We start from the raw sequence: 10,720 nt of genomic DNA, 5'->3' as shown, positions 1-10,720 counted from the left end.
GGCCCGCCTGCGAGCCGAGCCCGGGGCAGCGGGACGAGCCGGGGGCGCCCAGCCGGCCCGCCGGCGAGCCGGGCCCGGGGCAGCAGGAGCGGCGGCCTCGGCCGCCCGCCTGCTTGTCGCAGATGGAGGCCAGCCTGACGTGCGCCGTGTGCCTGTCCCTCTTCGAGGAGCCGGTGACGCTGCCCCTCTGCTCGCACAACTTCTGCCGGGACTGCGTGCTGGAGTGCCTGGCCTCGGCCGAGGCCGCCCGCCTGCAGCAGCAGCGGGGCCAGGGGCAGGGCCGCCTCTCCCGGGGGGGGCCGGGGCCGGGCGCTGGCGGCGGCGCGGCCGGCGCCCGGGTGTCGTGCCCGCTGTGCAGGAAGCTGTGCCCGCTGCCCCGCGGCGGCGCCGCCGCCCTGCCCGTCAACACCACCCTGGCGGAGGTGGTCAAGCTCTACCGGTCTGGCACGGCAGGGGCCGCCAAGGCGGGGGAGGCAGAGCAGGGGCAGGGCCCTGGCCTGCTCTCCCCGCTGGCGCTCGGGGGAACCTGCCAGAAGCATCCGAGCCGGCTGGTGCAGCTCTACTGCCGGATGTGCCGCCAGGCGGGGTGCGGGCAGTGCGTCTCTGAGGAGCACCAAGGCATCTTCCACTCCGTCAACCTCATAGACACTGTGTACCAGGAGGAAAAAGTAAGCGCGGCGCTTCTCCGCGCCAGGGGTCCGGCTGGGAGGTCAGGCTGGCCCACCGGGCATCCCGCCGGGCCCCGGTTGCTTTCACTCAGAAACGCGGGGAAAAACGCAGTGTGGTGGGCAGGCGAGAGGCAGCGAGGGAGTGTGGTGCTTTGAACCCCGAGTCAGGCTTGCTTTGTCGACTACCGGGGTGTGCCTTCCCCTGCTGCCGTCAGACTTCGTCCACCACATACAGGGCACCAGACGATATTACAGTGTCAACGGATCTGAACCCAACGTACCAAAGCACCTGAGGAGCTGGGGGTTTTTTTTGGTCTGTTGTTTGGGGTTTTTTTCCTAAAATAGAGACCTGCAGTCTTTGCTGAAAAAACACACAGATGCTAAGAGTTTATTGCATGTCTGGATCCAGTTTTTCCAAGTTCAGGAAGATGCTGGTCCTACTAACAAAAAAAAAAAACAAAACCCACCCACAGATACTTTGTTTATAGGCTCTCTGAGCTGGCATGGGTAATTTGGGTCATAGATAATTACCTATTTAGAAATAGATGGTTTAGGTAAGTAACGATTTAATAAATGTAAAACCAAAATGCATTCCTGTTTGCATGAAGAAAGCAACGGCCTGGCCTAATGGTTGGTTGGCTGGTTGTAGTGGTAGTAGTTGTGATTTTTGCGAAAATAGCTACCGTTTGGGTAGAATGAGCTTTTCATGCCCTATGCAAATTGGGTGCAGGGTGGCATGTCATACAGCAGTTCTGCTGTGCAGTAGTTGAAGCAACTGCAGGGCAGTAATGAAGAGTATAGGTATAAAAGTTTAAGTACAGCACTAGCTATTTTTTAAGCCAAAAGTTGCTTTTGCACTGATTTCCCTCCTGCTTCTCCCATCAGCAATTGTGTGTCACTCGGGAAACCAGGGGAAAACAGTCTTTGCACTAGACTTTCTACGTAAAACTTAGTGATACCGTAGTGAGGTAAAGGAGGAAAAAACAGTGATAATCTCAGTTTAAAACCAAACAGAAATAACTCAGTTATGGACAGCTTTCTATTTTATCAGTGTAAGGCTTAAAAAAAAAAAGGATCACACAGTTGCTTGTTAAACTGGAATAACAGCATTAAAACTGAGATTGTGATAGATGTGTGTGTGAAGTGAGAGGTTAAAAAAAAAAAAAGGCTGAGGGAAACAATGTTTTAACTACAAAGTAACCCTGTAGCCATTCTAGCAATATGCATTGTAGGTCAGCCTAAAAACATTACTTTGAGAGAGAGAGAGAAATAGCAAAAGAAAGTTTGTGTACTGTAGAGGAAAATATTACATGTTATTAAGTGATGTTTTGAGTCACAACCTTTGTTTAATATGTTGTACAGAACATCCCATGATGTGATTCTAGATAATTACTGAAAAGTGCTTCTTTTATGGAGTGGATAAAGTCATAATAAGTGTTTCAATTGTCTTGCAGTTAACCTTCTTCAGCAGTCTGAAAAAAATGAGAATAATAAATGAGAAGCTGATGAATGAAATCTCAAGTCAACCGAATGATACAGACGTGAGTTACAGATGCTGGATATTATTTATATATATATATGTCTTTCTTTGTTTCTCTTATCATGATAGGTTAATCACAACATGGAGCATACTGGTGCTTCTTGTGGCATAGACGTGCTCTGAGCTTACTTAGGGAAGTGACTCTGTGTAGACATTGCTACTGCATTTTCATCTGTTTTTATGTTCTCATGCTTCTAGATGGTGCTGAACAACGATGCAGAGATAATTGCACTGGAATTTGGAGAAATTTTCAAAACTCTGGAAATGAAGAAACGGCAATTGCTAGAAGATGTTGAAAATCAAAGAAGTAAAAAAGAGAAAGAATTTCAGATTTGGAAGAAAATGAAGGAAACTCACAAGAAGACCATTGAGAATTTTTTGAAGGATTGTGAAAAGCTTGTCCATGAGTGTGATCCTCAGCGTTTCCTGGAGGTGATGGCCTTTTTGTTATTATTTGATATCAGTTGTATAATGAACTTCAAATGTCATATAGAGCCTGCTATATTGTAGGTTATGATTATGATAAGGACTGGGTCAGGAAAAACAAATTCAACAAATGAAAAATACAGACTAAAATTATTTAACACTTCATACTTCTTTTTATAACAGTGCTTTTCATTTTAGAAAAGTTTGAAAAGCTTTCTTTGCAGCTTATCAGTGATATTTAGTGAATTCAGTAGACACTTCTTTTCTTCACTGAAAACTAATGAAATTAATATTGACTGTATAGCTGTTGCTGTAACATTTGCTATATTATGCTACCAGCTGTGAAAGTAAGCTGACTTGGTGCTGGGTAGGGAGTTATTTACTAGTACTGCCTTCAAAATTGTTTCACGTTTATTTGCTTTTTCATATTTATTTTCAAATGCTTTTGTGTATTAAGCATTTCCATTGTGTTTTTAAACTTGTAAGACATTAAAAATGCTTTTTGGGGAAAGATTGGAGCCAAAACCGGTAACTTGTCTCTGCTGCACAGTGGAGTACCGTGTTGGGATACCTGAGCTAAGGTGATTATACTGATTTTAAAACCTGCTGTAAACTTTGCATCGAGGTGTGCAATGGAGATAAATCAGCCTATTCAAAGCTAGCATAGGTACTTCTGACATACGCTGTACTACGCAGTATATACACTTCTGTATACAAGACCTTGAAAGTCTTCCTCATAGTGTTTAAGGGAACTGCAGAGAAAAACACTGTTTCTGATTTAGAGATAAATGCTAGAGGAACCCAAGACACAAGCTTAATCTCCACTGTTACCTAAGCTAGTATAGACCTTTTCATCTCGTTTATGTCAAACACTGTGGCTGTAGTTGTATGGAATTCAGGCAGATGGTAGATATGGGGCAAAGTACTTAAATAACTACTGAATTTTGTGTTTTCTTTAACTTCAAGGCTTACGCTTTCCTAAGAAACCACAGCATATTGCTGTTTTCTGCCGTGGGTCTTTTTGCTGCCTTCAGATAAATGAGAAGCTAAGAAAGTACTTAAAGTTTGACTAAGTTTCTGGTAACAACTTGTTAAGGAAAACTTCACTTCTACCCAAAGTAGAAGCAACTCCCACTTTTGGAAGAAATATTCTGACTGCAGTGATTAGTATGCTTTAAACTTAGCACGTTCCTGCCTGCCCCCCATAACAGTACACAACTCATTTCAGTGAGGTGAAGTTTTTTTGTTGTTAAGATTCAGTACAGTGAGATCACCAGATTTTTACAGGGAAGCAGCTAGTCTATAATCCTGTCAGTTTTTTACTTTTCATTACCCATTCTCTGGGAAGAGTCACTTGACTACAGCACAGTGCACTTCATACTGCCATTATCCGGCTGATTTAAAACTAAAAGACAGCTTTTTTTAATCTGAGTTTATTAGCATCTTGAGAGCAGGTAGCAGAGGCTTCCCTCACCAAGAAATACAAAATAGTCTTTCATCTGAATGCTTACAAATATCTGAACATCTGAAATGGATTAGATAACCATATGGGTCATGATTCATGATGTGAATGCCTTCATTTGGCTCTGGAGGAATTCTTTTTGTCTTTAACACAAAATATTACAAGATAAATCATTGTCCCAGACATTTTTTTTTTTTTTTTTACATTTGGATGCTCTTTTTTCTTTTTTTTTTTTAATGTTAACAGGTTTATTTCTTATAGTTCTGTGAAATGAAAACAAGGAGTTCAGTCTCTGAAGTGTTTTGATAAAGCGATAATCTCCTTCTTTTGAGAGTTGGAGGAAAACTCATTCATATCTTACAAATTCTTGTTTTATTTATAGGTGGCCTGTGGCTTGAATACAAGGTATATATTTTTTTTTTCATGCTTTGTTAGTTCTCTAGTGTAATTTTAAGATTAAAAACTAAGAAAATAGTTACTTTGGATATGGTCAGATATTTAAAATGAAAATAGTATTTAGTAATTAAGACATAATAATGCTTTCAGATTTTTGGATGCTCTGTATTCCAAATTTTAGGAAATGTGTCAGGAATTTTAGTGATGTACTAGCTGGGATTAGAGATAATCAATCTTTTGAATTGGCTCCCTGACAAAAACTGAGTATAGGAATTCATTAATACATGGTGATTGGATATTTTTAGATATCTTATTTAAACTCAGGAACACTGAAGCATGCTTGGAGCTTTTACAGAAATCTTTAAGAGTGTGTATGGAGATTCTGCAGTATCTTCATTTTTGTGTTTGCAGTGCACATACTCTGTATATTTCTTTCTAAAGATTCTTAATTACATTTCTTATCACTTTTTAAGCAGAGTTTATGAAAGAATATTGGAAATGGAGTTCTTTAAAATATGTTGTGGTTTAGACTAACATTAACAATGGCCTCTGAAGAATGAGTATCATTTAGATTCAAGTATAGTACACTAAGAAAAGTGGGAGGGGGGTAATCTTTTTGCTGAACTACAGGCACTACTTCTTGCAATATTCATTGTGTATGAAACCTAATTCAAGTGAATCATCAAGTAGTAAGTTTTAAGAAAAAAAAAATCTAGGAAACTTGACAGTTTATTGAAGACTTACTTTCTCTGATTTCTTCTCCCTCTTAGTGATTTCTTTTTAAAATAATTTTTTTGTATTAGGCATGTGTAATTTAGTTGTTGGCATGTTGAGGCTTAAGAAAAGTGTTTTAGTTTGGCGGTTTTTTTTCCTTTTCCAGAATGAAAACTCAGCTTGACCTGATGAATATAGCATCCAGCTATGAAAAACCACCAGAGTATACTCAAAAGAAGATGAATATCAAACCTGTGGTTAATGAAATCTTGGCTTTGAAGTTAATGCCTGTTAATGTAGGCATTGTTAAAGGTAGGGAAGGACGACTCAATATAGGACAAGATTTGGGAAGTCACTCTAGGAACCTGCAACTTGTGGAACTAATTGCTAAGAAACAATCTGCATGGCAAAAGTATGCAAGTGTTCAGAAAGCATCTGAGCAAACTAATGGATGATAAATTCATCAAGGGCTTTTAAATGCATTTTATGAATGTGCTTTCTCTAGAAAGTCCCTAGGCTGTATTTTTGGAAGCTGGGGGAAGTATCATAATTTTCCTATACAACCAGTATCGCCACTGTCAGAAGTGCGTTGCTGAACTAGATGGGCATTTGTTGTAGTGTAATATGAACGTTAACTATGCTCTGATTAAATGCTTTTACCTCATAGGAGAAAATGTTAGGTTTTGTATCAGGGCAGGCATCTCCAGGCATTTAGAAAACTTCTTACGCAGGCCTCTTGCTTTATATCACAGAAGTTTTGACAAATACTAGGGTATCACTTAGGGCTATATACTTTTGTTTTTAATTGGAAGCTATGTTTAGATGCACAGGAACCTTTCAGTATTTTCCATACTTAATATGCTCTCCATCAGTATTCTTGTATTCTTTCTAATAGATCTACCTTCTGGAGGAAATGAGAACTCGACAAAAAATACATTATTTAAAAATAACATAAAGCAGTGGCAGGACCAGAAGAATATACCCAACACATTTCTTGTAAGTTATTGACTATGGGACTACAACACTGTACTATTTTGTTCATTTTGTCTTATCAAAATGAACTATAATGTCTGCTGCAAAACGTTTTTCAGCCTGTAGCAGGACAGGAGGAAGCACTAGCAGACGGTAGCAGGATCTGTACTCGCTTAATGTCAATATCAGAAATGTCAGCGTTTCAAAACATGAGTCATGAGGTATGGTTGAACATCTGTTGTAAGTATTGGCTAAGTTACTATTTGATATAACACAACTTTCTAAATAAGCTTTTATAATCTTTTTCAGTTTTCGTAGTAGAAAGTTACCCTTCCAATTCTAGAATGTAAATCTGACTAGGTTATTAAAGCTGTCAGGATTTTACTCTTCCTTTTTTCTTCAGAAAGCTGGAACTTAATCTTACTACTGACTTCAAATACTTATATTTTAGTGTGGCTTTTTGAGTCACATCTGTAGTTTTCGAATCCAAATAAGCTTCTCTGTTGCCTGTTTGAAGAGGAAGTCATCTGCCTGTTTTGTTTTCTGAAGATAATAGAATTCACTCTTCTAAGACTACCTAAATTCCTGATAATTTGACATGAAACTGAATCCAATCTCTTTTTTGTTTCGTTTCCAATGATCTAGTTATACAACTAGATTTTTTCACTTACTAGCAGTTCCATGTGGATGGTTGAGTGAGTATTTTCTGTACAGAATGATTCTAGTTACAGTTAGTGAAGCGTGGCTGGCAATGAATCCCATAATGTATGTTCTGAGAATACCAATGGTAGATGATTAAATGAAAAAGTTGATTAGGTCCTTTAAATACAGAATTATTTTTCTTTTGATGTATTATTTTGGAAAACATCTGTTTTCTATTCCCATTGAGAATACAATTTATATAGTTATTGTATCTAGTTAAAAAAAACCCTACCACCTACGTGGGTTTCAGATGGTTATTTTTCATGACAATTTGAGAATTTGTCACTTAATGTCTAAGCTAGTATTTTTAGCTATTTCTAGTTTTGGCAGTGACTTTAAATACAGTTTTCTATAGTCTCCTATTTCAAAACCTACTCTGTCATCAGGGTTCCATGTGTATCTTGTTCAATTGTTTTTAAAGAACTTTTTTCCATGATGACTTGTGTTCTGTTGCCTTCCAGCAGCAATAGAAAAATGCATCATAAATGCTATAGAATATATGAAAACTTTTCTTCAGTCTTGGGATTGTATGTGGGTTTTATAACCTCTGAATCCACAAATGCCATTTTACTTAACAGGATTCTTTGCTGTAATTGTAGGAGTTACGTTACAAATACTATATGGAACGTCAGAAGCTCACCGATGAGGTCAAGACACAAACTTTACCTGCAAATAAAAAGTATAAATTTGTAACTGCTGAGGCTTTGAAGGATAGGTCCTCAGGAACTCCTTTTGTATCTTCACCTACCAAAGCAAATAACACAGATAAAGTAAAAATGGGAACCCTGCAAAGAGCAGATGGCTTTGAGAGAAGCTTTTCTGGAACCACTTCAGCCTTATCAGAAAACTCTAAAGACTTAGCCATTAAAGAAAAATTGCCAGTGCAGCCATCGGCAATTATTGTTTCCAACAAAATGGACACAAATTCTAGCACTTCATCCGGCTTAAAAGCAGCAGCATCAGTAGCTGTTACTGTTTCAAATTCAGAATTTCTAGATGTTTCTGCAGAGGGACTTTCTGCTTCACCTTTTGCTTTCAGTGCATGTAACAACTCATTACCCAGATTTATTAAAGACACAGGTACATTTTCCTTTAAAAAGAAAGACAGGAAATATGTTTTCCCTCAATTTTATCTAGGAAAATGTGATCGTGCGGTTAAAACCGATAATGAGGATGAAAGCAAATTTAGAAAACATGGTCCTGTAACCAAAACCACAGTTTCTGATGCTTCAACCAGTCCTAATTTAGACTCAGCAGAAAGTGAGAAGCCAGATCTTTCATTTCCCTTTGGCAATTCAGAAAGAGATTGTTTTGCAGGATCAGGAGTCAGCAATTCATTCAATTTACCATTATCCTCACTTTTTAGCCAATCTGAGAAGCCATCGGACAAAAATACATCATCTCACATGAGAGAAAAAACACTTTCTGCAAAGGAAACTGCAGAATGTGGTACACAGAAACCATCTGTCTCATGGGAACAAAAAGCTAATGCCTCAGAATCCATCACAACTGTAGCTTGCAGTACTTCAGAAACCAACACTGCAGCTGGGGTGAATGATGTCTCAGAGTCCCCCCTTCGCCCCAGTAATTGTGTATTTTCCTTCGAAAATAACTGTTTTCAGTTGCCTTCACCAGTATTTTCATTTGGAAGTATTGTCAGAAATACCTCTGATTTGCTGACTTCCTCCATGTTTTTGTCTGGAAATGGTACTGAAAAAACAGAAAAAGAGAAGATAAAATCTCCTGACAAAACATCTCTAAATCTAGGGAAATCTGTATCTTCAGAGTGTGCAGAGCCTGCTTCTAGACATAGTCCTCCGAAATGTGAAGGTTCATTCTTTCCTGTGAACTTATCGAAGAAAACTGAAAGTGCAGAAATGCTTGCTGATAGTAATTCTTCTTATAGTCAGCCTTTATGTTCAGTTGTCCTTCCTATTAAACACGAGAATGCATCTTCCACTCAACTTATTACAGCAACAAAACAAGAAACAAAGGTAAAAGATGAAGGAAGTGAAACTGTTGCTGAAAACAACTGTTCCTGTCATGGGAGGGAAGATGAACCTGAGTCTGTACAGTTTCAGAATGCAGCTTGTTCTGTTCCTGGCACATGCAATGATCCATCTTTAGGAGGTTCTGTGCTTACAGTGAGTGAGGCAGGAGGAATGCCGGGTGACAGCGATTCTGACACTGAAGAGCTAAGTCAAACATCTGTCTCTACTGATGCCAGCAGTGCATCAGAGTATTTTTCTGTTGCTGAAGACAAAATATCTACTAGAAGAAAATCAGAGACATGAAGAGAGAGTGAAATGGAAGATAACTGTACTTAAGCTGGAATTAAATAAATGGTACTTAACACATTAAAAAGTGGGGATACCTGTGATTTTAAAGCTGTTGCTCTCCCTGATTCTTGCCAATTGAGGTATCTCAGTGTTAGAAACATAACTGCTTATCAGCAACTACAATGTACTAAAGTGAATTTTATAGTACAAACCTGAACTGAAGAAACAACCAAAAATGTCATGTCTTGTTAAAGACTCAAGTATGACCTTATATGCTGTATCTTTAAGAATGCAGATCTTCCAAGAAGTGTGGCTGGGGTATGTGTGGGTGGTGAGGGACTGAGGTGTCCCAGAAAGCAGGTTCAGTGAAGCTTCAGCAACAGGAAGCAGTATATTGCTGTTTTGGTACAGCAGCCTTGCACTAGGGTTAAAATCAGTAAGAGTACAGACAATGGCGTTCACCTTGTAGGCGGGGAGGGTGGAGAGCCATGGGGAAAATAAAGGATGTTGAAGGGCATTACTGAAAATTGTTTTGTGTATCATCTCCCTTTGGCTGTGTTCTTTTTCTATGATATATTTAATATATATTGAAGGTGCAACTTCTAGTGTGATCTCAATAATTTCTCTTACGCTTTTGAAATTGAAACACGACATCGATGTTCTTGTTATACATTGCAGAAGGGTGTCAGCTACACTTCTGAAATGCTGCCTTTATGAAAAGTAACTGTCACAACTAATTTTCAGTTCCTTTTGGCAACAGTTTGGGAATCGGTGGACAGATACTAACTTGCTGTTTTGATGAAAGCATTAGGAGAATCTAGTTTTTAAAACACAAAGATCTCCTTTTTAAATTTGTTTAACAACAGGAAAAAAGGAAAACAGCACTTCTCACTAAGTATTAATGATCCAGAACTCATTGAATTTTTGGTCTGTGAAATATGGTACAAAGTGAGGATAAAAATACCATCTTTTCTAATTTATTAACGATTTTGTTGCATCCAAGAGATAATTGTGCTTTAGCTATTAGAATACACAGATGGTAGTACTATTTCAGATTAAAACTCTATTTATTTCATTTAGTGTTCACTCTCTAGCAAGAGTTGGTGCTGGATTTTAAATAAATTAATCCTGCATTAGGTAGATATGTCAACTAGCAAGTATGTTTAATATCCCTTCAGAATTTTTCACTAGCAACTAAATAGTCATCTTTTAAAAAAAAAAAAAAAACCAACAAATTATCTTTGTAACTTCATAAGAGAAATATTACTTAAATTTAAATCTCTGCAAGGCTTACCAATATACTTACTGTGACAGAATACTTAGAAATGCTATTCTTGGTTTAGGAAATGTTGACCTAGTTTTAATCTGATTTGCGTTAAATTCTTGGCCTCAGTTTGTCTGTGGCGGTGCATTCCTCTATTAAATGTGCTGAAAAATAGTTTCTAGAATTTATAAAACTTACTAATCTTCTCTTTGCATCTTACAGTAAGGAAGGTGGTGAAAATTCCCTTTATTTTTAGTTTTATAGTTCTTTATGTTCATCTCTTAAGTCTTACTGTAT

General features: G+C 38.6%; 1 protein-coding gene across 1 annotated transcript; it reads left to right on the top strand.

Moving 5' to 3' along the window:
- LOC127016069 (uncharacterized) lies at positions 1–9,758 on the top strand. The gene is made up of 8 exons (XM_050896398.1): positions 1–668; positions 2,123–2,209; positions 2,407–2,640; positions 4,479–4,501; positions 5,373–5,518; positions 6,102–6,202; positions 6,298–6,399; positions 7,480–9,758. The coding sequence occupies exons 1-8, from the start codon at positions 123–125 to the stop codon at positions 9,172–9,174; spliced, it is 2,934 nt and encodes a 977-aa protein (XP_050752355.1). The 5' UTR covers positions 1–122; the 3' UTR covers positions 9,175–9,758.
- Positions 9,759–10,720: the final 962 nt, after the last annotated feature.

This window comes from Gymnogyps californianus, chromosome 4 (assembly GCF_018139145.2).
Source record: "Gymnogyps californianus isolate 813 chromosome 4, ASM1813914v2, whole genome shotgun sequence".
Taxonomy (NCBI): Eukaryota; Metazoa; Chordata; class Aves; order Accipitriformes; family Cathartidae; genus Gymnogyps; species Gymnogyps californianus.
Note: the sequence above shows the minus strand (reverse complement) of the source record. Positions and strands in the feature narration are given on the sequence as shown.